Below are 26,903 nucleotides of genomic sequence, written 5' to 3'. Positions count from 1 at the left end.
GTTTCACGTCAGGAACAGGTTTGAACCGTTAAAGGGGAACGGAGCTCCTGGTCTACAACACTAGCTCTGTAGGTTCTACCTCGAGGCTGTTGAACTCTCTGTCACTACTGAACACAGGAAACGTAGCAGGATACAGAGGACCAGAACCTGTCATTATCTGCATGGCCGAAGCAACACAAAGAGCAGCTTTGCTCCACAAAGACAAAGGACGGAGTTTAGCCTGGCGAGGCCAACTGTCCCCCCCATCAGTGCCGAGCAAAAGAGGCAACTGTCCCCTAATCAGCTCCACACCAAAAGAGGCAAACTGTCCCCCCAGTGCCGAGCAAAAGAAAGGCTGATGTCACAATCAGATGTTCTGCGACCGACCAAAGTTAACCTCAGACACCTTAAAAGCCACGTTGAACTTCCACGACTTCACATCCAGGAGGGAATGCTCTAGATTCCCAGGATGCGGTGGTATATTCTGCAGACTTCACTCTCAATCTTTGTCATTATAAATAGTGTTGATTGATACATTTATTGACACAGAACAGCTTATTAACAGCCCCCAGAGAAAAGACACCCCCCAAACCAAACCACAGCCATTTAGCCCCAACCAGCAGGAAACAATTCCAGATGGAACCACAAGGGAAGCTCCTGATTGATGTTAAGAGACACGCGCACACACAGACACTGTGTTCATAAGGGGGTGATGATTTCTTTCACTGATAACTTCGTTACTTATTCAGATGTGTTAACAGATCAAACCTGGAACCTGCAATCGACCCCAAATGTAATGAAGTGTTCTCTGATCCTCAAAGGTCATGAAGTTAGTTAATAACTTTAGAATTATCCATGAAAACACGACAGAACACAGAGTACCTGAGAAACTATTTCTGTTGTGCTTATTGGATTCTACAAGGACGGAGTTATCAGCCAGTAGTTCTGGAATCCACGGCTCACGTCACAACGCTCTGGCAGAGGAAATGAGCAGAAGTTGGACTCCACTGTGGAAAATCAAACAATTCAGGCAGCAGGACATCGATACAGGTCTGCATGACGGGGCGTCAGGAGACTCGCTGTGAAGCGTTTCAGATGCTGTCAGAGACAACAGCAGGTAGGAGAAAGGATAGAAGAAAAAAGAAAGGAAAGGCAGTAAAACTTCAAGTTGTTGTAAAGTCACGCCACAGAACTGTGAACTAAAACAGTGTGGAAAAACTACAATAGAACCTCTAGATATGAGCTGTCATTTTTGTTTGACATACAAGCGAACACCCAAGATACAAGTCATGCTTTGGGACACCACGACGTGTTGGCTGATGGATACAACATCAGCTATACTGACACACACACACACACACACACACACACACACGCACGGGACGATCAGATGTCCACCTTCTCTGAGAGAACCTCCCACCCCCCCAGGTCCATTATTGTTGAATGACACTGAAGCCCCCCCATAGGGAATGCCCCGCCTCACAGCGCTCAGATTTCGTCTGACTCCAGCACAAAGTGTACTGGAGGTGAGAACAGAGAGGGTTTGTTCCTCTGAGGGAGCAGAACCCTGAATGGACCAGAACAGGAGGCGGGTCAGTCTGGAGCGGGGGTGGTGGTGGGGTGTTTTAACACACAAGACAAGCATCCACTCCTGAAGGGAGGGGCGTCACATCTCAGAACAACACCCCCATTGGAACCCACCCCACCCACACCTGGGCCGTGCCAACAGAGCTGAGCTGATGATGCAGCGGCCAGTTAGTCATTGTTGACGTCATCAGGTCCTGTGATTCATCCCCATCCTGTCAGTCAGTACCCAGTGCACGAAAACCATGACAATGATGATGATGATGATGATGATGATGGTCTGCATGGAACAGCTCCAGAGGGTGAGATCTCTTTGGGAACTGAACCAAATGCTTAACTTAATCGATCCTCACATTCGCCGTGTATCCAGACTGTTCCTGCTAAGATAAACACGATTCTAAGATAAACACAATCCTGACTTAAATTAATCTTGAGCTAAATTAATCCTGTCATCCATCACAAATGTCATGTTCCTGCGTTTATAGTAGATCCAGCTGGATGCTAACACTCCGGTGGGGACATAGCTTCAAACAGCTAGCACGAGCACACATGTGGCTGTGTGTGTGTGTGTGTGTGTGTGTGTGTGTGTGTGTGTGTGTGTAAAGGAAAGCTGCCAATTTTCCATGATGCTCAGATGACAGGAAGTTGATTTAAACGCCACCTCATGACGCGTGAGCTTCAGGAAGCTGGAAGCTCCCGCCGTCACGACTCAGCGACTTCATGTCCATCCGAGCCGTGTAACATCTGGATTAAACCCAAACGCCATCATGGGAGGGGGGGGGTGATGTCAGCATCCAGACCCCCACCGCGATGGAAATATTATGCGTGCTCTGTGAGAAAAATAGTCGATCTGTGGAGACAGACCACGGAGGCAAACTGAGTGGGATTCTGAAGGTCGACCTCCTCACACGGAGGCTGGAATCACCTCTGCTCCAATCAGAACCCATCACAACAACAACATGTTATCAGCTGCTCAGGCTGCAGTAAACAAACCGTGTCAATCTACGTTTGTATTACATGAAGATTTGCTCCTATTAGGTCTGTACGTGGGGGGGGGGGTAGGCTGCGTGTGACGCACTCCAATGTGGGATAAGACGGAAGCCAGGGCTCCAACAAAGGACACACACAGTTCTATAAACTGTGTGTGTGTGTGTGTGTGTGTGTGTGTGTGTGTGTGTGTGTGTGTGTGTGTGTGTGTGTGTTACAGCAGCTGTAAGGCCCACAGCCGTGGCTGACTCTCAAACAAAGGGAGTCCCACTCCCACATCAGAAGTCAGAGCATCCTCCACTTCCTGTTTCTGTGTACAATTTGTGCCACAAACAGAGGGGGGTGGGAGTATGTGTGTGTGTGTGTGTGTGGGGGGGGTGATTCGCTCTTAAAAACGCTTGTAAGACTCAAACAAAAGTCTCATTGTGCTTTTTTACATCTATAAACGAGCAATAAACTCATTGGTCAGGCAGCGAGAGAACAGATCAAGGCCGGTCTGAGGATTTAGACCTTCATGAAGGTCCTGAACCCCAGCATCTGTGAGAGGTCAAGGATCGAATCTCCATGAAGGTCCAGAGAGCCCAAAGCCCCTTCTGACCGAGGTGGACCGAGGTGTTCCCACATCAGGTTACATGAAGAACCTGCAGCTTTTGTCAGGACCTGGTGAGGCGGGGGCCGGTCGTCTGTCTCTCTGCCTGCGGATGCATCCAGCACCTCATTGATCGCTTCCAGCAGTCGATCACTGCAATGGAATTTCCACTGCACACATCAATCTGGACATACAGTGGATCAGCTGTGAGTGGAAACACCATGACCTTCACACAGCACCCCCCTCCCCAAAACCTCAGAGCACACGATACGCTCCAGAGCCAGCAGCTCATTAAATCCTGATCAACTGATCCTGATAAACCAGCAGCAGTAATTCTGTGGTGATGAAACGGGCCTGACTCAGAGTCTCTGAGGAGTCTATACTGTGTTCCAACCAGTAACCCGTCATTAAACTCACAATGAAGGCCTTGTTCCAGGGACACGAGCTGGGGGTGTCTGTCATCACCAGCTACTTGCTGTTTGGGGGGGCAGTAGTGTGTAATCCATGTTGCATCACTTCCTGTATCGATGAGCTTAATGGTGGAATCGGGTTCAGTGGGACGGTGTGGCTCCGGGCTGGAAGCGTCTAGATTGGTTGTTAACTTCATGAGCCTGAGACTCATCCTGGGGTTTGGTCCCTACCAGTCCAACCATCACGTAAGCTGTGGATCAAGGTAGAAAATGTACTTCTGCCCCCTGGACCAGAGCAGCTTCCAGCAGACACAAAACGTTGTAAGTCCTATCAGTGTGGAATGACAATGTGACATTCCCCTGATGGCCTTCCCTTGAACAGCTGATCTACAGCTCCTCATATGATAAACAGACAACAAGGTCAGAGATCATCACTTTGTGAATGACTGTTTCTCCCATTCATCAGTCGCTAACAAAACGCTAACAACACGCCGCTGTCCTGATGGACTGAACCCCAACACGAGGAGGACCTCCTGTCAGCTGGAGGAAAGACACTTTTCAAGCCGTTTCCTCACAAGCAATAGACCAGACCGACAGAAGCCTCGTGGTGACATCAGCTCCTCAATAACGGAGACTCCACTCAGACACATGGAGTCCATGTGGGACACTAAAGAAAGATAGTCACCCCCCACCCCGCTGGAGGCTGTCACCATGGCGTCACCATGACAGTCTGGTTGTGTACATAATGTGTGAAGCAGCAGCAGGTTGTTGGTCGTCCCTCCTCAACCACCTACAAATCAGATCACAATCGTAACCCACAACCAACAGCAACACCAATCACTGATAATAAATTATACATATGAAAAAATTATTCATCATATTATTTAGTAAATATTATGTTGGAAGATATTCTAAACAGAATGAGCCCCCCCCCCCCCCCCCCCCCCCGAATAAAGGTTTGTTGGTGAACATTTACAGTTTAATAAACGCCGTCTTACCTTCTATTTAGAGAAGACAGAGCATAGACAAGATGAAGATGGATGTCAGCATCCTGACATGTGACGAAAGCCTTCTATTCATAGCCTACATGTTGACATGCAGCCCTACTGGAGAGTCCTACTGAAGCAGCCCTACTGAGGAACCAGTGATAATTCCCCCAGTCGACTTCTAGCTACAGTCTCAGGTTTATCTAAACCTGACCTTGGAACGCAAAGGAGACCTGAGTTCACTTCCTGTTTCTGGCACCAAGCATCCACTTGTAGTCACCCCAAATAGGTCATCCCAGCCCGGTGAGTCACACCTGGACTGCTGGCCAAGAACACCCCATAACGACCTGCAGGCCAGCTCCACCTGGAGCAGAACCATGACCATGAAGGACGGAATGGAAACAGACCGGTGTGATAAAAGGTGCTCACAGAAAAGCTGCAGCGTTTCTCTGAAGATACAGACTGTAAGCTCAGATTCATGGAAAAAACAGCAAACACACCACATCATGTTTAACATTACACACACACACATCACGAATCAGGAACACAACAACAGAGCAAAGTGAACCTGAGTCGGTTCTACCAACCCGGCATCGCTTCACATCCACCCCCACATCATTCAGCCTAAACAAGCCCTGATAGGAGCAGCACTATCTCGTCCTGGTGATGTCACTCAGAGCCAGAGTGAGCAGCGGTGATTAGAACCTGAACCCACGGAACCCAGTCACCAGCTGAAAGGTGCCGGTTCACACCTGAGCAGGAGAAACGAAAACCAATGGAAGTGGTCACTGATTAATCACTGATCAACCTCTCATCCATCAGCACACAGCCAGGTCCTTCAGATCCAGCCCTGAAACATCCAACAACAACCTCCAACCAACCAACAGGTGAGGACAACTCACTGTGGGACAGTCAGACCTCACCCATCTCCAGCAGAAGGTGGACCAGCTGGAGGTCTCTAGCAGAAGGTCACCTGTGAGGAACACCTCCACGCCCACACGAGCCCCTCCTGACCAATGACAACGAGTCAAACTGACCAGTGTGTGTGGTCCTACCTTGTCCAGCTCGTCGTGGAGCTCCGACAGCGTGGGTCGGATCAGCTTCTCCCCCAGCGGGGCGGCCGTCTGCCGGTAGAAGTCGATGTTGGGGACGGCGTCGATGGTGTTGTGTCCGAAGGTGCGCAGGTAGTAGGTGTTGGTGTGCGTGTCGTAGTGGTAGTGGTGCTGCCCCCCACCCGTGGACGAGTGCAGACTGGTCTCGCTCATCACAGTGTCGCCGTTCTGGACGTACTCGGACGGCGCTGCCTCCGGGGAGGCCGCGCTCCCCACGCTGCCGGGGTCTGCGAAGTTCACCACCCGGAACCGGCCCTTAGCTTCTTCTCCGCCGGTGCCCGGGTCCGCGGGCCCCGGGCCCTCCGGGGCGGCGGGGGGTGTCGCCGTGTCGCTGGATGGGACGTTGGTGGACGCGTCCGAGCTCGGGGATTTGTCCTGCGTAGCGCTCGCTGCTTCGGCCACCAGGTCCACCTGGAACCGGCTCTGGCTGGGTGTCGGACCCGGGGGCCTCAGCCCCGAATCCGGGGCGACAAAGTCATCCGCGGCGGCCCCCTCTGCCGGGGCGGAGTGCGAAGGAGATGATGCTGACATGACCGAAGAGAGCCCCACTCAGCTGGGAGAAGCCACACGGCGGCTCGGGTCGAGCGTGGCGGTGAGTGGGGGGGGGGGGCGTCCACGGAAAACTAGATCCAGTACACGAGGAAGGAGAGGCAACTGTGAGGCGGCGGCGGGGAGCTCGTTACCCGCTCGGTGGCTACAAACCGGACCGTGTCGCGGCCCTCCGTCCTCGTCGGTAGTTATTCCACGGACCGTCGTCCAGTCAGTATCCGCTCCGTCTGCCGCTGTGGTCGCGCAGCTGCCCGGTCGACCTTGCCGCAGCTCCTCCTATACGCGGAGACTGTCCCTCGCTGCTTTATACTCACCGCATCGGCTTCACGGAGGGGGGGCTCCGCCCTACAGACCTCGCGACATTTCGCCCAGCACGTCTTGTTCTTATTGGACAGCGACGAAGTATCGCGTGAGGACATCACCTCCCTGTACAGTGGGCGTGGCGCTGGAGAGCGGACGACGGGGAGGGGTCACAACTGCGCCAACAGGCCCAGCCCCGCCCGCGGGCACGCTGCAGGCGCGCGGATGCTCCCCTGCTCAGGTGGAGCGCGTGCTCGTGACGAGTTCTACCTGTTTGTTTGATTGTTGGCGCGAGCGTTTATCCCAACACAGTGACGTCACCATCGGTCCGTTCCGAAAAGGAACGGAATTATAACGTATCCGGTTTTCCGTTCCACTCAAGAATTAACGTTCCTGTTCCGGTTAGAACAAAGAAATCCAATTCCTGAACCGGTTAATACCATTAATTGTAAATATAAATAGGTGGGTGGCTTTAGGACTTTTTTAAATGGGAAATTAAGGCAATTGGTTTACACACAGTAGACATCTCTCTCAGTAAACAGGATAACAGCACTGATCCAGTTGTGGAGCAGAGGATGGAGAATCAGAGGGAGACGGAGAAGTTTTACGATACAACAAAGTTTCAAAGCTTTGAAGCTTCAAAGTTTCAGAGCAGAATCCCGGGAACTCTGCTCTGAAAATAGCTGCAGCCAATGAGTTAACCCTTAATGTCTAACTCACATGTGTCATACTCAAGGCCCGGGGGCTAAATGTGGCCCGCCACATAATTTTATGTGGCCCACGAGAGCATAAAAGGTCAGAGTGAAAATAAATAGGTCAAAGGTGTGCTTTGACCAAAACTACATTTCCCATAAAACAGTAATAAAACCCATTTTAACATTTACAAAAGCGTTAATGCCATAACTTAATGCCATAACTTGTGTTTGATGTTATTTTCCTTTATTCACTTGAATAGTTTGATCCTTGATGGATGGAGTTCTGTGGGTTTCATAACCTGACAAATTAAAAGAATTTATGTTATAACAGAGCAACAAATAAACATATATTTTCTGTGCAACTGTAATGTTTGTAACTTGAATAAGTAATAAATTCTGTTATAAATTCAGAGTAGTTGCATTTATGTTACATTACATTCAATTACATTTAGTTACATTTATTAGTTACATCCGACCCTTTGATTACAGCCATTATGCTGAGGTGGCCCTCGGTGAAAATACATTTGACAGCCCTGGTCTAAAAAAATTAATTTTCAGATTGCAGCATTTACCTGTTAGGAATATAATCCACATTAGGTGACTGTCTTCTCCTTGACTGTTAGTGATTTGCCTCAACTTCTCTCCGCTCGCATCACTCATTGAGAAGCATGAGGTCAGATATTTTTTTCTGAATGAAAAAAGCCAAACAAAAATGGTATTAACTGGTTAGTATTATTTTGAATAACCAATTCTGTTCCAGAACATTAAAATAGATAAAGTTTTTGGTTTAGTTTTCATTCCTGGCAAAATTCAAAGTTTTTGGTTTTCGTTTTGGTTCCATGAACCGGCTGAAAGCCCTGCATCTAACATCGTGGTGCCAGGTCCAGCCCTTCTACACTCGTGTTTAGCACAAAGTTACAGATTTACTACATTTATAAATAAAGAAAATGTGACATACAATAACTTATTACTGAACAATAAAGGAACAAGAATTACTTTTTGATCTACTCTCATGGTTTGAAAGGGGAACTCCTCTTGGATGAGGACATCTGTGACGTCACTAGATGGTTCGGACGTGTCAGTGAAGCTTAAGCATTTATACCAAACCTACAGACCTACGAATCTATACCTACCTATACCTACCTATACCTATACCCCATGTGGATGAAAAAGCATGTTAACCAGCTGTGATTACACATATCACACACACACACACACACACACACACACACACACACACACACACACACACACACACACACACACACACACACACACACACACACACACACACACACACACACACACATCACCGATGTTCCTGGATGTGGTGGGAGGAGTCATAAACCTCCACAGACTGTGGGTTCATGGGTGTGTGTGTTTGTGTGCGTATGGAGATGTGTGGACGTTGACAGTGGATGTGTGAAGTGGATGTGTCTATTTCCATATGGAGATGGGGGGGTCAATGAGCCCGTGGGCATCAAGGTATGGAACAGGCCCGACCGTAGGGTCTGTTGAGGTTGAGTTAAAATCTTTAACAAAGATGATTTGATGCTGATTAAAACCTGCAGGGACTTTTATTAAATGAGTCAAAAACAGAAAGCTGGACCTTACAGCTTGTGCCTCAATGATTGTGGGTTTGGTTCCAGCCCCATCACAGAGGCTGGAGCTGCTCCCAGGTCCTGAGGGGTGCATGCTGGTGTGGAGGGGTAGTGCTTTTCATGAGTGGGTGGTTCCTCCATGGCAGGAACACACCTCCATCTGTGAATGGAGGTATTGTGTACAGCTTGGAGTAGTGAATTAGAGCAGAGCAGGAGTCACGACGCCTGTTGAAGGACTCTAAAGGTAACGTCTGGATGGAAACTCACTTAGCCCAGATGTGACTGGAGGTATATTAGTTCAAGTCTCTTGGTCTAACTTCCGTTCTTCATATCTCCCCAATGGTTGGGGACTGCTGGACTGCGCTGCCTCCTCCACCTGGAGTCGTGGTGCAGAATGTAGCGGAGCTGTTTGGTGTAAATAACCTTCATGAGGTTTGTTTGTCTGCTAACAAACAAACCTCATGAAGGTTTGTTTGTTAGCAGACTACTCTGACTAAGTAGCTCCTATTTGTATCAGAGGAGAGAGTGGGGGCCAAGGGTGCTGCCAGCCAATCAGAGGTGGGTGGGAACCTGAGGAGGAGCCTGGGGTGAAACTGAACCAGCTTTAATGTAAACTAAGTGCTGTCACCTCCAAATCTGTGACTACTGTACGTGTGTGTAAATGTCATAGATTACTTTTGTACTGTATTACTGTACTTCATTGTTCTTATCACATTGGTGCATGAAGACTTCCTGTTGAGGTCCAAAGGTGGAAGTTGAACAATGCATTTTTTAAAAAGCATCCTATCTGAAGAAAGCAGACTGACACTCTTGACTATGTCCGGTAGTTCTAACCATTGTTGTGTGATTGGCTACCAGAACCTGACCTCCCAGGCAGAGGTGAAAACCCTCCAAAAGAGCCTTTAGGCCTCTGTGGTTGACGATGTAGAAACACATTACCATGACAACAGGTGACAGTTGTCTGTGTGTTGGGTTCCAGACGTGTCGTAGTAGATGTGGTTCTACTGACATCTCGGTACTAAATTAATTAAAGCCGTGTGGAATGTGTGTTTGTGGTCGTGGTGCCAGCACCCCCACCCTGATCAAAGCTTAGTGGGAATCATTTCACGATGCCAGAAACAGACGATCGCATCGAGTTAATGGCAGGAACAACCTGACGTGTCCCACCAGACCACGGCTTCACAGGCCGGTGGCACCAGCCCCCACTAGCCCCCACCAGGGTTTGTGGGCATCTGTCCTTTAGATGTGAGCGGCTGCTAACTGATAGCTAAACCTCATCAGGGCTGGTGTGTGTGTCTGTGTGGCACACAGAGAACATTCAGTCTTCACACAGGAAGGACTCAAATCCAGAATCCTTGTGCTGTGAGGTGACAGCCGTCCCCGTTCTGCCTGAAGGGGACAGTACTCTGTATTCAGCAGTTCCTCTCGTCTGCTTCACTTCTCAGCCACTGAAACTGAAAACCACAAACTCTACTTTTTGCCCTACTGTATCTGGTCCTCACTGGTGAGGGTTAGGGTTAGAACATAAAACAGAGTTCTATGGACGCTCCTCAGAGGAACAGGTGGAACAGAATTAAAAAGTGATGACAAACACGACTGCAATCTTTTCTGACACTACACCCTTGTCTCAGTTTGTTAGCTTTATGACTGCTATCCACTAATCTACTGCAGGTGACAGGGTTGCTAGGCAACAGGACTGCTTTTCTTTGACACTTTGAAGACTCCACTTAGAAGGGTACTCCTTCTTCTTGAACCATCCATCCATCCATCCATCCACTCATCCATCGGGACTCCAGACTATTGGCAAAAAGAAGAGAAAGAAGTGGAAGGGAAGAAGTGGCACGTGGGCAAAAGTACATTAGAACCCTGCCATTATGAATCCTTTGAACCGACAATAAAAAAATTATGTTTGGATTTTGTTGAAAAGTCAAGAACATTTTCTTAATGTCTGTATGGAGTTCAGCAAGTTTTCTTGTTCTCAACGGAAGCACAGACCTAGCTGCCGTGGGATCCTCCTGCAGATGGCTGAAGATCTCCAGAGAGAGTGCAGTGGAGCAGGGGCCCACACCCTCAGTGGAGAAGGCCTTTTCAAAGGTATGTCGCTATTCTTAGACCAACCACTGATCTCCTGGTTTCATCCTCCAGATCATTCCAGCCATTCCACGTAATGGAGATTCGCAGCTGAACACATGGGATGTGGGCTCCGTACAGTCAAACATTCAGTTTGAAGGGCTTCAACTTCTCTGACTAAATTTACAACCTGAAACTCTCAACCTTTGAACTGCAAGGCCTCCATGTCAGGAGAGTCACGTTTCCTGTGTCTCCTGCTGTTAGTGTCTTCACGGATGTCCTGTGTTCAGTATTTACTGGAGAGGATTTGAACTTTGTGGAGCGTTACTGCTTCTCCAAACACTCCAACAGCATTACCCAAACCTTCATGGTGTGACAGCACCTTCAGTCTCCTCAGTCTTCCAACCCGGTCTCCTGTCACTGCTTCTCAGGACCAGGAAGCTCTTCCATGAATGTTGTTTATTGGCTGACCACTGGTATTAGAGGGGACATGAAATGTGAACTTGAGTGTACAAACGTCCACATGTCCAGGTATTCACCATATAGAGAGAAACATAAAAAAAGCAAACTGCACCCTCTATTGAGATAGTATGAACACAACTAAAACAGGATGACTGTAATTATAACGGTGTTGTAACTGTCCCAATGGGTCACATGGACAGCTCTACCTGCTACAATTCAAGACGCCGTTTCACAGCTACCTCAGATTCAGCTGAACTGACGAGGAATGTTGCTACGCTCTGGTAAATGGACTCCTCTCCTCACCTGAATGACAAAGAAGAGTTCTGTCCAGTGTCACCATGGCTTCTTCCAGAATTGTTTCAGCAAAGCTGGAATGAAACAATATCAAATTATTTGCAAGTAATTGAAAACCTATTTGTAATCAAAAATAGCACAGAGACAACATTTATATGGTCAGATTTCAGTTTCAATGAAACTGACGACCGCTTTAGAATGTGATGGTTTTCTACAGTTGGGACCGGGTTGTATAGCCTCTGTGTTCTTCACCCCTTCTTTAACACTCAGTTGGTGAACTGATTAGAATGACCGCTGTCATTCTGGAGTGGGTTGTTTCCCAATCTTTCCTGGTGGAGGATTCCAGCTGCTCCAGAGTTGAGTCTCTTTAAGTTCTATTTAATGGATTCTAATGTTCCAAACATTTTAAATAGTGACACGTCTTGACTGCAGGCAGGACAGTTTAACACCTGGACTCTTTGACTAGAGTCCTGGTGCTATCATTGGTTCAAGATTCTCTAATGTCTCGACATAATATTGCTTGTTAAACTATCAACTTTTGCAGTCTTTTGTTGACTGTTGTTTTCTACCAAACTTTCGTGGAATATGTTGACATCAAATTCATACGGATTTTCCAAAACAAAAAAACATATCTTTGGACATTTCAATTACTCAATTGAAAAAGTCCAAAGATATAGTTTGTGTGTGTGTGTGTGTGTGTGTGTGTGTGTGTGTGTGTGTGTGTGTGTGTGTGTGTGTGTGTGTGTGTGTGTGTGTGTGTGTGGTTTTCAGTGTTTTGCAAATCACCAAATTCTGGTGTATCATGTTGACCTCCCATCCCGCTGATGTCACCAAACATGGATAACCACCAGCTTTTGTTTAATATCTTGAATGACCACGTCTCACCAGTATGTGTTCAGTGACCTTCCCTGAATTTTATTTTATGCGGCAACTTTTTAAATGTAACCTGTGAATGGATTGCGTTCAATCCACCAATCCAGTCATGAATGACTAACGTCGACTGGTTGTCCCAGCTCATGGCTCACAACAGGCTGATGCTCGAAGTCCAACACAAACGGAGCTCCGGTACAGATTCTTGTGGAGCTTGGTGATCGCTCACCCTCTTCCTTCAGGTCACCCACTTCTCTATCAAAGGTGTTGCAGTATCTGAAGTGAACGTCCTCTCTGAGCTTTGCAAGTGAATTGATGACGAGTGTTTAGTGTCAGCAGCGTCGGGTTTGTTTTGACCATACCTGTGGCCTTTCAGCTAACAGGGTGCTGTGACTTTCACAGAGTATGACTCTGCTGCTGAAAGCATGTGAACTCATCTCATTCTCTGGGAGATACTCACATGTCAAGACTGTAGGGAGGACACTCAATGAAGTTCATTTACATCCTGTTGAGAGAAAATCATCAGGACACAAGAGACAGCTGTAGATTTTTTGTGTGAATCTATGAAAAGTATGTTAAAAAGAAAAGAGTAGAAGCTTCTTGGAATGCCCTGCCATGTTTGACCTGTTATTCAAATTTTCCAGATCCAGATCAGAGGGAACAATATTTTCAGGTTTAGAGGCTGACCGTTCTTGTCTTTCTCTTGGAGAAGTCGCTGTCCTGCTTCATTTTAGACCCACAGTAGCTGCCCCCCTTTAGGTTCACAGTGCTGGTAGCGGACGTTGGTACCCGGGCTACATCCAGTTCATATTTATTTGGCAGTTTTTTGCCCTACTTGCCACAACCCCTCTGCATAGACCCGGGCGTGGGGCCGGCATACAGTTGACACTGGCTTGTGCCCCCGTGGGGTTGCACAACCCAGATCATAGGTAACAGCTACATATTTTTCTACCTCCATGCTTGCCCCCCTCCCAGAGCGGTATACAGTAGTCGGACAGAGCAGTTCTGTGAAAGGTGACAGGCAAGAAGGTCACTTATACCACATGAGTCACATTATTTTCTTTTGAAATTGTCAAAAGAGGATCTACTAAATGTAATGACTACGATAATTATTATGATGTAAGCTGGGACACTTGGAAGAACATTGCAGAGGAAACCTGATCCTGTCTCGTTCCCTGACAATGAAACAACATCTAAAAACTTCTGTAGTCCCAGAGTAATAGCACGCTTTGGGGCAGTTTGTTTTTGGTACAACAGAGGAATCCTGAGGGCCAAACAGTTCACTCACTTTGGGGAAAGTGGAGGAAAACAGATTTTTTGGCCTTAATGGTTTGTACAGTATACCACAAAAAATTACCTCAACTTAAAATTACGGGACAAAAACAATTCAGTATGGTTTGGTAGGGGCTGTCCTTTGTCTCCAGAGGAAGTTAGGAATCTTGGTTTATATTTAGGCAGACAAAGATGTATCCTCTCATGTTCATATTGACTAAAAACATCTGCATTCATCAGCCATTCAGGATCCATTTATTATTCAGAAACAGGGTACCAAACAGGTCCGTAAGGGGGAAGCTATCAAGTAGCCACAGATAGCATGTAAATGAACCAGCTCAATTTACATGCTGAAATGGACCATGTAAATGGGGTTAGGGTTAGGGTCAGGGTTGGGGTTCAGAGTTAGGGTGGGGGATCAGACTAAGGGTAGGGTGTTGGGGTAGGGCGTTGGGGTGGGGGGTTGGGGGGGTGGGAGGGCAGGGTGGGCGGTTGGGGTGGGGGTGGAGGTGGGGAGTCAGGGCTGGGGTAGGGAGTTGCACGTCAGGGTAAGGGTTGTGTTGTAACTTTACAGGTGGATCAATCGTTCTGTGGTTGTCAGAGGCACTAGTTAGTTGTTCTTATGATGTGGGGTTAGGGTTAGGGTCAGAGGTACCATTGGGTTGTTCTTCTGGGGTTGACTTACAGGAATTTAAGTACCCTTAGCGTTCTCCAATAGCGATTACATATTTACACTCAATCAAGATTCTCTGTCATTGATAGTAAATCTTCTTTTAATAGATGTGTCACGACATAAACCCTCACTGCACAACAGACAACAAGTGTGTTACCATCACAAGCAGTATGCAGGCGTAAATATTGTTATAGACACTGAGAGTTTGGGAGCAGATGCAGCTGGTCAGAAAGTCTTCATCTTCTCTGACTGGATTCAGTATGACAGCTGAAACGTTCTCTGAACCCCATAAAGTCCCCCAAATTACATATAAAACATTACTTGGTGAATTTAATTGCCCCCAACATAAACCTTAGAATCAGAGAAGGTTGAATAAACATTGCCGTGGATTGTGAGTAGATGAATGGGTAAATATCTGAGAAGGTGCCGCCCAAGTGTGTTTCTATTTCTGGGAGAAGGAGGTGAGGAGCTTCAGCCTCAAGTGTCACTCCGACCTTTCAGAACACAGTGAGACTATTAGCACATAGTTGACCCAGGGAGGCAATTACATTCCCAGAAACACTCAGGTATGAACCTTGGAATTAAAAACATTACCGACAGGTCAGAGAGGTTCAGAACGGTAGAAACACTCCAAAAATGTAATGTGGCTTCAAGATGCTTTGATCCACACAAGCGTTATTTAATAAAACAGAAATTGGTTATACAGTACTGTTCTTCATTCAGGAAGCCCTGTGTTGGGGTTAGGGTTTATTGTTAGGGTTAGGGTTAAGGTTAGGGTTAGTTAGTGTTGTGGATTAGGGCTTTGGGTTAGGATTAGAGTTACAGTTAGGGGATGGGTTAGTGAGTTTGGAATTGGGGTTAGAGTTGGGGGTTATAGTAGGCGGTTGGGATTTGGGGTTAGGATTGGAGGTTGGGGCTACTGGTTATGGTTGGGTATTATGGTCGGGGGCTTACGGTTGGGGGTGAGAGTTTGGGTTGGGGTTGAGGGTAAGGTTTGGGTTGTGGGCTTGGGGTTTGGGGCTAGGGCTAGTCTAGGGGTTTGGGATCAGTATCTGTGTAGGTTCTCGGTTATCCAGGTCATGACTCTCCAAGGTTGTTTAGATCAATCCACTGGACTTTTGGAGGGTTTCTTGAGGACGTTTCTCCACCCGTCCAAGAGGCTTCTTCAGTTCTCGTGGGCTGGTCTTGTCCCAGTTTATTAACCATGTGAGGTGAGGTCAGTGCGATTCAATACAAACAAAGGCTCAGTGAAACTGGCATTTCAGCGACCCCCTTTGACACCTCCTGGCCCCCCCATCAACCATTGTTGAGTAGCCAGATGAGTCTTGACTATGGTCGTTGGAATGTGAATAGCACTGACCCCACCTCACACGGTTAATAAGCTGGGACAAGACCAGCCACCACGAGAACTGAAGAAGCCTCTTGGATGAAAGGTGAAACATCTTCAAGAAACATTGAAGATTGATTTAAACAGCTTTGGGTTAGGGTTGTTGGTAAGACTTAGGGTTACTGTTAGGGGTTAAGGTTAGGGTTGTGGGTTAGGGTTAGGATTGGGCACATTTACATGAACATCATCGGAACAGTCACAATACGTAAAGAACTAACAAGGTAAAACTTTACACTCACAAAAGTGTCCAGATAATAAAAAACTACATATTTCCATCCAACAACCTGTCCATCCATTTCTAATCAACACTTTATCCACCGTAGTTATTATTTATTATTCGCTTATGCTTGCTCTGGAGGGCATTGTTGGCTTTCTATCTGTAAAGCACTTTGAGATGTCTTCAGATATGATTAAGCGCTATATAAATAGAATTTGATTGATTGATTGATTGATTGATATAAGTGGTTTGAAATCAAAGAAATATCTCCATTAAAAAATGTGAGGACAACGGTGAAATCTAAGGCAGTGGGTTCACAGACAGACAGACAGACAGACACACATACACGCACACATTATCCTGGTCCATATTTTTTTTCCAACTTTTTAGCTTCCATGTTTTGTCCTTATAGAGGATAAAGTCATTATTGTTGATGATCATAATTCATACTATTATTTATGTGTCAGGGTCACAAAGCAATTTTTTGTCTGCGCTTTGCTGCCTGTTAAAGGACAAAACCTTTTACATGATGCTTTTTACATTTAATTTGCATCAGTACAAATAAACACTCCTCAGCTGGTGCGCCTGTCCCATTTTAGGAGTGTGTATGGTTCTAATCCCAACCCACCTCTGGTCTAAATTCTATTGGTCTACTTTGTTGCATTACAGTCTTGGCGTTAACCCTGCACAAAATGCTATGACTTAAACTTTTATTGACTTGATTAACTATCAAAATAACTATGATACCAATTTAACTCTGATTTTAAGGGATATATTGTTGTGGCCTAGAAGTTAGGGGGTCAGGCTGTTTGGGGAAAAATCTGAGAAAGTCTCCAGTCATCATACGTGATCCTGATGAGTTAAATTCAGCCAGACGGGGAGTCATTTTTTAGGTCTCGTGTTTTGGCTTCTTTGGTTTGTTTCTGAGGTTGTCAGCTGAAAATGACCTTTGAGGAAAAGAGTAAAATGAGGAGCTGAAATAAGATAGCAGGCACTGTAGGTAAACAGATGGCATTAAATTCACTTCCTCAGTCCTTGACACTATTGAGGACATGAGCCCTTCTCTGATTCAATTAGACAAAGATGAGATCATATATTTCAGAGGGATGTCTCTGCCTTTAACACACAAATCAATGCCTGGATGGATAATAGCCCTTAAAAGAAGTGGAGTAAACCATTTAGAAAGAATGTCCATTTACATGATTTGAGCTACATCATGAGTCTTCTTGCATAAGGCCTGTTGTTACCATGGTTACTGATATGAACCAATTCATCTTCATGTGACTGACATGAGACTTATTTAAAATGTTAGGAATGTCCGAGTCAGCTTTTTGTTAACTCATGATTTAGTAAGTTTCAGTTTGACTGAAGCATTCTGGGACTTGTTCCTGGGAGCCTCTCTTGACTTTTGACCATCCACAGAGCACCATCAATATTGACATCCATAATGTTTACTGTCACCCAAAGTTCTGCCACTGATCTCAACACCTTACGCTCCAGCTGGAAGGATAAATGCTGGCGGAGCTTCTACATGTGTAACCTGACAACAAGCAGCCGTGTCTGCAGGAAAACTTTCCACTGGGCCGACCCCACCTGATGCAGCTGACTCCACCTGTACTCACCTGGGGTTTGGTTGTCCTTTTCCTGATTGTTGAACTGTTTCCTCATTCTGAGGATATGGTACCTTTTAACACTATGGGTCGTCCGGTGCAGTTGGTCTGATCTGACACAAGCACCACAATGACAGCATTCGCTCCTTTTCACTGACGGGTTCAGATGTATCAAGAGTGACTGAAGAGAAATTAGTGAAATGTCTAACACAACTTCATGTCCGCACTTTTCCATAGCTGTTGGTGTTTTGGCGACACTTAGAGGTGATGCTGTAAACTGTTCAAATAAACTACATGAGAAAAAATTTACAGTATTTTCTTTACTATTTGGCACACTGGTTTATAAGGCGCACCTTCAATGAATTGCCTATTAGAAAAAAAAAATTCATAAAGCACACTGGATTATAAAGTGCACTGGATTATAAAGCGCACTGGATTATAAAACGCATCTGAGAACTCATCTTCAATGAATGGTCTATTTTAAAACTTATTTCATATATAAGGCACATTGGATTATAAGAAATTTAGAAAATTAAAGGCTTTTAGGTGCGCCTTATAGTGCGGAACATACTGTACTCCTCAGTGACACATGTTTATCACTGATGAAAAATTAAAACAACCACGAGTCTGCTGCTACACAGGTGGGTTGAAAATTAATCCCATTAAAAACAAAGGCTACAGTTTAAAAGATACATCAGTGCATTACATCAAAAAAATTGCTTATGTAAGTTGATCATCAACTGAAATGCAGAGGATGTCTTTGTGACACCAGTTGTAAAACTGGTTAAAAAAAATGTATTTATGGTGCCCGGCACCATAAATAAAATTTCTGATATTTAAATTTTCACAAAACAAAACATTTGATTAAAGAGTGAATAGCACTGGAAGTTTCTTACTCACTAAAAATATGAAAAACTGTCTCACAGAGACAGAAGGGACATTATTCATTCATAAAGTTTGATTGATTGATTGACTGAGAATGCCTCACACATTTTCTACACCCGCCTCACGTCCCCAGCTGACTGGGGGCATGACGCCAGTGCACCACGGCGCCATACATATACAAACACACACACACACACACACCCACACACACACACACACCTACAGGAAATTTGGAATGGCCAGTTCACCGGTTTGCATGTTTTTGGAGGTGGGAGGAAGCCGGAGAGCCCGGAGAGAACCCACGCAGACACGGAGGAACAAGACACGGAAGGTGGCAGGAGACAAGGGGGACAAAAGAAAAGATGGGACGAAACATCAGAGAATGGAGTCACGTGACACCCAGTGAGGCAGTGAGAGCTGCTGAGAAGAATGGAGAGAGCTGGTCAACAGATTGTGGTGCCCCAACAACCCAGGTTGAATGTAGTTTAACGTCACACCCTTACCCTAAACCCCATAACCCCCTAGCCTAGCCTGTCCTATCCTATCCCTAACCCTGGAGGGTCGTTGGGACACCACAAATGACCTACGGGTGTCATTATAGGAGAACCACGAGTATTCCATGATCTGGCCCACGATCTCTCAATACAGTCCGTATTCTGGGCACGCTTCTTTCACGATGTAACCTGATGATTGTATTATTGGGCAAATCTCCTGCTGCATTAATGTAAAAAATTGTATGTGTAACTCCTGAAACAACATGCAATCCATCGCCTTCTCCATTCATCTCAAAGGTCTATTAGGGTGGTGGCCTCCCATTCTTAAATATCAGAAGATGTCTTTGAAGTCTTTGATGTGTCAAGTTCAAAGAGAAAATTTGTGCATCACAGGAGACGTCCCACTGGACTTTCAACGTGTTATATAGCATTTGTCTGCCCAGAGTATGGAAGATGGAGTATAATGACACCGTGGGTGCGTGACTTTTTATTTTCATTTTAAGAGACCTAAATAGGTTTATTTTATGTTTAAAAAAAAGTTCAATATTTGTGTCACATTTGCAAAATATCATTGAACATTTATTCATTCATTTTCTAAACTTGCTTCTTGCTGGAGTAGGGTTGTGAGGCAAGGGACACTCCGGACATGAAGCCGGTCATTGCGGAGCCACAAATACACACACAAACACGCACGAACACACTCACACCTACGAACAATTTGGTACCGGTCAATTAACTTGGAAGTGCATGTTTTTGGAGGTGGGAGGAAGCCGGAGAACCCAGAGAGAACCCACGCAGACACGGGGAGAACATGCAAACTCCGTACAGAAAGGACTCAAGCCTTGCTATGCAGTGACGCTACCTACTACGCCACCGTGCCGCCCTTCACGCATTCAAATATTTTATCTAGTGTGACACACACCTGCTTGCTTTGTTTCTTAAACCTTTAGAAGCAGCATATCAGATTCTCTTCTACTTTTAGTTGCCTTTGTCAACAGCATCTCCAGTTTTCATTAGCTTCCATGAATTCTCTTTGATCCAAGGTGGATTATTTTTGTTTTGGCCTATCTGATCATAGGCCAGTGGTCTATCTGGCCTTTGATTAGGTAGACTGCTGATTAATTCATAACTTTTTGTTATTCTTTATGGTTTATTTCGAAAGATTAAGTCAGTTTTGTGTATTTGAGCATTTCATTTAGCCCGAAGCGCATGTTTTTGGAGGTGGAAGGAAACCGGAGAAGCTAGAGAGAACCCACGCAGACATGGGGAGGACATGCAAACTCTGCACAGAGCGGGACGTTAAGCTGGAACCACCTTGCTGTGCGGCAACAGCGCAATCCACTGCCTCTTCTTTGATTTGTACTCCCAGTTTACATTAACGTAACCCAAGAGCACTTTTTTTGTGATTGCACTCTTTTTAAGTCAGGCAGAAGATGAATTAGATGGTTTACTTTTGGTTTACTTTTGGAGTTGCTCCTGATGTTACAATATTCACCAAATGGCCCCCTTGGTTTCAGCTTTAGATATCACAGAACTTTAAATGACGGTTTGAGAAGTTTTGGATACCCTCTGTCTCTTCACTATGGGACTACAACACACAGCAGCGTCAACAGCAGAATTGATAAGACACACATTGGACCTATCAAGGTCTCTGCAGTCTGGGAAGGACAGGTTATTTATTACGTCACCATGTCCAATGTTATGACAGTTTAAATTGTTAGAGAAGCCTGACTTACTCACCACAAGCGGCACCCGACAAGTTGGGTACACCAGGACTGTGCAGAAGTCCTGCAGCGCTCCAGTCGTCACCCGCCGAGGGTGCAGATGAATAATACCAGCCAGCAGCAGCAGCAGGAGAAAGAGACGTTTCTGTCTCCAAAGCGGTGCAACAGGTGATAAATGTTCTTGAAGAGGTTCGCTAACCATCCTCCGTATTCTGGGCACACCTCTGTTATAATATAACATTTTGACTGTGCTATCGGGCATATCTCCTCCTCCATTCATGTATATAACCTTATTTATAACTCTCGGAGAGACATGAAATCCATCACCTCCTCCATTCATCTCAGTGATCCACTGGTGGCCCCCATCCTTAAATACTCAGATGATGTCTTTGATGTGTCAAGTTCAAAGATTTGTGCTATTACATTTCTGTTCCTTCATGTTTAGTCTTCTCAAAATAGTTTTACCTCGAGTTTTTATTGTCAGTTGTGCAGGAGACATGTCTCATAGGACATTCATCGTGTTACATAACAGTGGTCTGCCTAGAATAGGAAAGATGGTGGACATGAACTTTTCACTTTGAGGCCATTTAGCTAGCATTTAAGGAAGAGTTTACTCTGGTCGCTCAAGTTTGACTTATAACTTTTTCTCTGGGTGATGTGTGTTGGGGGCAGCACGGGGTGGGAGTTTGTGTGTTCTTCCCAGATCTGCATTGGTTCTCTATGGGTTCTGCGGCTTTCTGCCACATCACAAATAAGCACCTTAGGTGAATTGGACATTCCAAAATTTCCCGTAGGTGTGTGTGTGTGTGTGTGTGTGTGTGCGCGTGTGCGTGTGTGTGTGTGTGCGTGCGTGTGCGTGTGTGTGATTGGTTGTTTGTCTTCCATGTGGCTCGGCAATGCGTTGGCATCTTGCTTTAGGTTTTCCCTGCCTCTCGCCTGCAAGTCATCCGCTTATTGCGTGTGACCCCTGTCACGCGCAATAAGCGGAACAAGTGGTAGAATATAAATGAATGAATGAGGATGTATTGGCTGTGTGTGTATATAGTGGTGTGTATATTGTGGTGGGGTGTGTGGGTAGAAGGGTAGTGGGGTGGTTTCTGTGTTTGTGTGGGGGGCAGCGTGCTAGGTTTGTCACCATGCACGTGGTGGAGGCGGCCTCGGCCGAGCTTGAGAGGCTGACTCGCCATCACACCATTCAGCTCGTGCCAGCTGTGCGGTGCTGCTCGGAGGAAGCAGGGATGGCAGTGGGAGAAGTGATCGTATAGTCTCCCTCCTGTCTAAGGTAGTACTACCATCAAATTACTAAAAATTACTGAATATTATTTAGTAACATGAACTGATAATAAATTTAGTGATGGTGAGGTGAAGACCCATGAAACATCGAAACTTTCAGACAACTGTGTGCCAGACAGGTACGGACATCTCATTAGGAATCACTTACTCTATGGCGCCATCAAGAGGTCAACAAAATGTACTAGAATCTAGTCTCCATCTACTGTACATAACAACTAATAGGACTACAGTGAAACACAGTACTATATTAGAAAAAGGAATGCACTCTGTCACTTGTAATTGAATAAAGAGAATTAAAACCCCAATATGTTTCATTGGTTTTTATGTAACAGAAAAGTATTTTCTCTAAAGAGCCAGGCGGTTCTGCTATATGTGCACTTGCATCACACCTGGAGTGCACGCTGTCTCATGCCTCCAGTCGGCTGGCATAGGCTCCAGCACCCTGCAACAGCGGATGTAGCGGCTATAAAATATGAATGAATGGATGAATCATCTTCAGTACCTGCTTCTTCTGCTGTTGCGGGGTTGCTGGAGCCTTTTGGGTATGAGACAGAGGGCACTCTGGGTGTTACTCCGGTGCATTGCGGAGCCACATGAAAGACAGACAAACACACACACACACATATTCACGCCTACAGACAATTTGGCACTGGCTAATTCACCCGGACTGCATGTTTTTGGAGGCGGGAGGAAGCCGGAGAACATGGAGAGAACCCACGCAGACACGAGGAGAACATGCAAACTCTGCACAGAGCGGGACACGAACCGAAAACTGCCTTGCTGTGCAATGACAGCACTACCCACTGCGCCAACATGCTGCAATTTGATGTTTACCGTTGCTATGGAGTCCACTGACCGTGGAGTGCTACATTCACATGCCCTTAATGGACTTAGAAATATGTACTCTGAGATACCCAGCTTTATTGCGCCTTCAATGGATCAGATGCGCAAGTATGCGGTGGATAAAGTGGATGAAGTCGGACTTTTGGGGTTCAGGTTAGGGTCAGTTAACTTTATGTATGATTTTACTGAGAGTCAATTCCTGAGTTCCACAACAGGGGGGCATCACCACTATTGAGATGGTTTGATGTGGCTAATGTTCAACTCTAGTCAAAGACTTTACTTTGATGCTTTCATGACATTCGATCTTCAAGTGATTTTCAAAGCCCACAGTTAAAAGTAATATCTCCTTTTATGTTGTTCATATAAACCCCACTGACAGGGCATGAGCAATTTCATTGACAAAAAGAAAACATGTTCAAAGAACAACCAGCTGTGACAGCAAACTTTTCCATTCATCAAAGACTCGTCAAGCCATCCACACACGGAGAACCTGTGTCCAAACGGTAAAGATTGTCATATTTTTGCATGTGATTAATCGACTGAAATTAAGCTTAAGAAATTAAGTACTACCCCAAAAAAATAGCTGAGCCCAAACAAGGAGAAAGGTGCTCAGATTTAACCGTGGCCTAAATCAAAGTTGAGTTTTTAAATTATTTTGTGTTGTTTGGTTGATGTGTTGTTCTCCTCTACTAAAGGAAATAGTATGAAGAACACACTTATACCACAGGCTTATCTATGGCCAAGGCTCTCGTCCTTCAGTGAGCCCAAGTGAAGTTCTGTTGGGGGCCTAGGTCAGTGTCGGCAGCTTCGGTTACCATGGGTAACCCTGTACTCCAGCAAAAAGCCATCAAAGTCTCAGAGACATCAAAGTGATATATAGTGGATATATTAGAGTGGATAAATGGAGACTACTCAATTATTTCAAACCTTTACGCTAAAAACCACGTTACAGTCTGTTCCTCGGGTAAGACCATACATCCTTGAGTCAGGAGCCGACCCACATCACTTTTACTTCACATCAGAAATGTATTCTGTAGGATCATCTATGATCTGGACAAATGTTAGTTTATCTGTGATGCAGTCTTTAACTGGTTGAAACAGTGGTCAATCTACATGTATCTCCACATTTATGCTGTGATTGGACTTTGTTCTAGAGCACAGCTACATTTTAATGTAACATCATTTGAAACTGCGGCTTCGGTTATATTATTCTTAAGGTAACAAGGAATTTAGTAAGTGAATAACTTTAAATGACTGTCATGAAAAATGTAATAGCTTCAGTTTTCTTGAATTGTTTAAGCTGCATTAGGGCCCTCTTAGTAAACTGCAGAGACTAGCTCTCAAAAAATATTTATATTAAGATGATCAGGTCAGATTACTGTTTGGACTGTTCTTTAGGCAAAGTTGTATGTGAGATGAAATATGTAAAGGGTATAGTCAGTAAAGAGGTTAGTTGAATTAGTTTACATACCATGTCCCCTTAGGGAGGAACGTTTACCACACATAGATTTAGCTGGATTATATTTTTTCACACGTTCAATGCAAACAAAACTTAGCAGAAACATGTCAAAAAGAGTGCTATGAAGGTGTTGATCTCAGTATCAAATTATTTTTAGTGTCAAGATGCAGATCTTTGTGAAAACTCTAACTGGAAAGACCATCACCCTGGAGACGGAACCCAGTGACACCGTTGAGAATGTGAAGGCCAAGATCCAAGATAAGGAGGGAATACCTCCCGACCAGCAGCGTCTGATCTTTGCTGGAAAGCAGCTTGAAGATGGCCGCACCCTGTCTGACTACAACATCCAGAAGGAGTCCACCCTCCATCTTGTCCTCCGTCTCAGAGGAGGAATGCAGATCTTCGTGAAAACCCTGACTGGGAAGACCATCACCCTGGAGGTGGAACCCAGTGACACCATTGAGAATGTGAAGGCTAAGATCCAAGATAAGGAGGGCATTCCCCCCGACCAGCAGCGTCTGATCTTTGCTGGAAAGCAGCTTGAAGATGGCCGCACCATGTCCGACTACAACATCCAGAAGGAGTCCACCCTCCATCTTGTCCTACGTCTCAGAGGAGGGATGCAGATGTTCGTGAAAACCCTAACCGGCAAGACCATCACCCTGGAGGTGGAACCCAGTGACACCGTTGAGAATGTGAAGGCCAAAATCCAGGATAAGGAAGGCATCCCCCCCGACCAGCAGCGTCTGATCTTTGCTGGAAAGCAGCTTGAAGATGGCCGCACCCTTTCCGACTACAACATCCAGAAGGAGTCCACCCTTCACCTTGTCCTCCGTCTCAGAGGAGGGATGCAGATATTTGTAAAAACCCTGACTGGAAAGACCATCACCCTGGAAACTGAACCCAGTGACACCGTTGAGAATGTGAAGGCCAAGATCCAGGATAAGGAGGGCATCCCCCCCGACCAGCAGCGTCTGATCTTTGCTGGAAAGCAGCTTGAAGATGGCCGCACCCTTTCCGACTACAACATCCAGAAGGAGTCCACCCTTCACCTTGTCCTCCGTCTCAGAGGAGGGATGCAGATATTCGTAAAAACCCTGACTGGAAAGACCATCACCCTGGAAACTGAACCCAGTGACACCGTTGAGAATGTGAAGGCCAAGATCCAGGATAAGGAGGGCATCCCCCCCGACCAGCAGCGTCTGATCTTTGCTGGAAAGCAACTTGAAGATGGCCGCACCCTGTCTGACTACAACATCCAGAAGGAGTCCACCCTCCATCTTGTCCTCCGTCTCAGAGGAGGAATGCAGATCTTCGTGAAAACCCTGACTGGGAAGACCATCACCCTGGAGGTGGAACCCAGTGACACCATTGAGAATGTGAAGGCCAAGATCCAGGATAAGGAGGGCATCCCCCCCGACCAGCAGCGTCTGATCTTTGCTGGAAAGCAGCTTGAAGATGGCCGCACCATGTCCGATTACAACATCCAGAAGGAGTCAACCCTCCACCTTGTCCTCCGTCTCAGAGGAGGGATGCAGATGTTCGTGAAAACCCTAACCGGCAAGACCATCACCCTGGAGGTGGAACCCAGTGACACCGTTGAGAATGTGAAGGCCAAAATCCAGGATAAGGAGGGCATCCCTCCCGACCAGCAGCGTCTGATCTTTGCTGGAAAGCAGCTTGAAGATGGCCGCACCCTGTCCGACTACAACATCCAGAAGGAGTCCACCCTCCACCTTGTCCTCCGTCTCAGAGGAGGAATGCAGATCTTCGTGAAAAACCTGATCGGGAAGACCATCACCCTGGAGGTGCAACCCAGTGACACCATTGAGAATGCGAAGGCAAAGATCCAGGATAAGGAGGGAATACCTCCTAACCAGCAACGTCTGATCTGTGCTGGAAAGCAGCTTGAAGATGGCTGTATCCTGTCCGACTACAGCATCCAGAAGCAGTCCACCCTCCACCTTGTCCTCCGTCTCAGAGGAGGAATGCAGATCTTCGTAAAAACCCTGACTGGAAAGACCATCACCCTGGAGACGGAACCCAGTGACACCATTGACAATTTGAAGGCCAAGATTCAGGATAAGGAGGGCATCCCCCCTGACCAGCAGCGTCTGATCTTTGCTGGAAAGCAGCTGGAAGATGGCCGCACCCTGTCCGACTATAACATCCAGAAGGAGTCCACCCTCCACCTTGTCCTCCGTCTCAGAGGAGGAATGTAGATCTTGGTGAAAACCCTGACCGCAAAGACCATCACCCTGGAGGTGGAACAGAGAGACGCAGTTGAGAATGTGAAGGCCAAGATCCAGAATAAGTAAGGCATCCCCCCCGACCAGCAGCGTCTGATATTTGCTGGAAAGCAGCTTAAAGATGGCTGCACACTGTCTGACTACAACATCCAAAAGGGGTCCATTCTCCACCTTGTCCTCTGTCTCAGAGGAGGAAAATAAACCCCTTTGAAAAGTTGTTGGCATGTTCGCCCTTAATTCTAGTTTAAAAAGGCTGTTTGTATTTTGATGTGAGTTATTCTTTTTTGAGTTTGAATACAACAGTTCTAA

At 46.1% G+C, this 26,903-nt stretch overlaps 2 protein-coding genes across 3 annotated transcripts in view; one reads left to right on the top strand and one right to left on the bottom strand.

Annotated features, from left to right (window-relative positions):
• LOC137608957 (solute carrier family 12 member 2-like) overlaps positions 1-6,590 on the bottom strand; it is a 32,432-nt gene extending 25,842 nt beyond the window's left edge. The window contains exon 1 of the mRNA XM_068335602.1: positions 5,591-6,590. Within this exon, the coding sequence (XP_068191703.1) occupies positions 5,591-6,178 (588 nt within the window). The 5' untranslated portion in view covers positions 6,179-6,590. The remainder of the gene's footprint in view (positions 1-5,590) is intronic.
• A 17,403-nt stretch (positions 6,591-23,993) lies between these two features.
• Positions 23,994-26,567, top strand: LOC137608962 (polyubiquitin-C-like). Of its 2 annotated transcripts, XM_068335619.1 has the most exons (2): positions 23,994-26,153; positions 26,382-26,567. In XM_068335619.1, the coding sequence occupies exons 1-2, from the start codon at positions 24,510-24,512 to the stop codon at positions 26,565-26,567; spliced, it is 1,830 nt and encodes a 609-aa protein (XP_068191720.1). In that variant the 5' UTR covers positions 23,994-24,509. The 2 variants fall into 2 exon arrangements, with proteins under 2 accessions (XP_068191720.1, XP_068191719.1); XM_068335618.1 differs by having other exon boundaries at positions 23,994-26,567.
• Positions 26,568-26,903: the final 336 nt, after the last annotated feature.

The sequence above is a fragment of the Antennarius striatus genome, chromosome 15, assembly GCF_040054535.1.
Source record: "Antennarius striatus isolate MH-2024 chromosome 15, ASM4005453v1, whole genome shotgun sequence".
NCBI lineage: Eukaryota > Metazoa > Chordata > Actinopteri > Lophiiformes > Antennariidae > Antennarius > Antennarius striatus.
The sequence above is the reverse complement of the archived record's forward strand: the minus strand, read 5'-3'. Positions and strand labels throughout refer to the sequence as shown.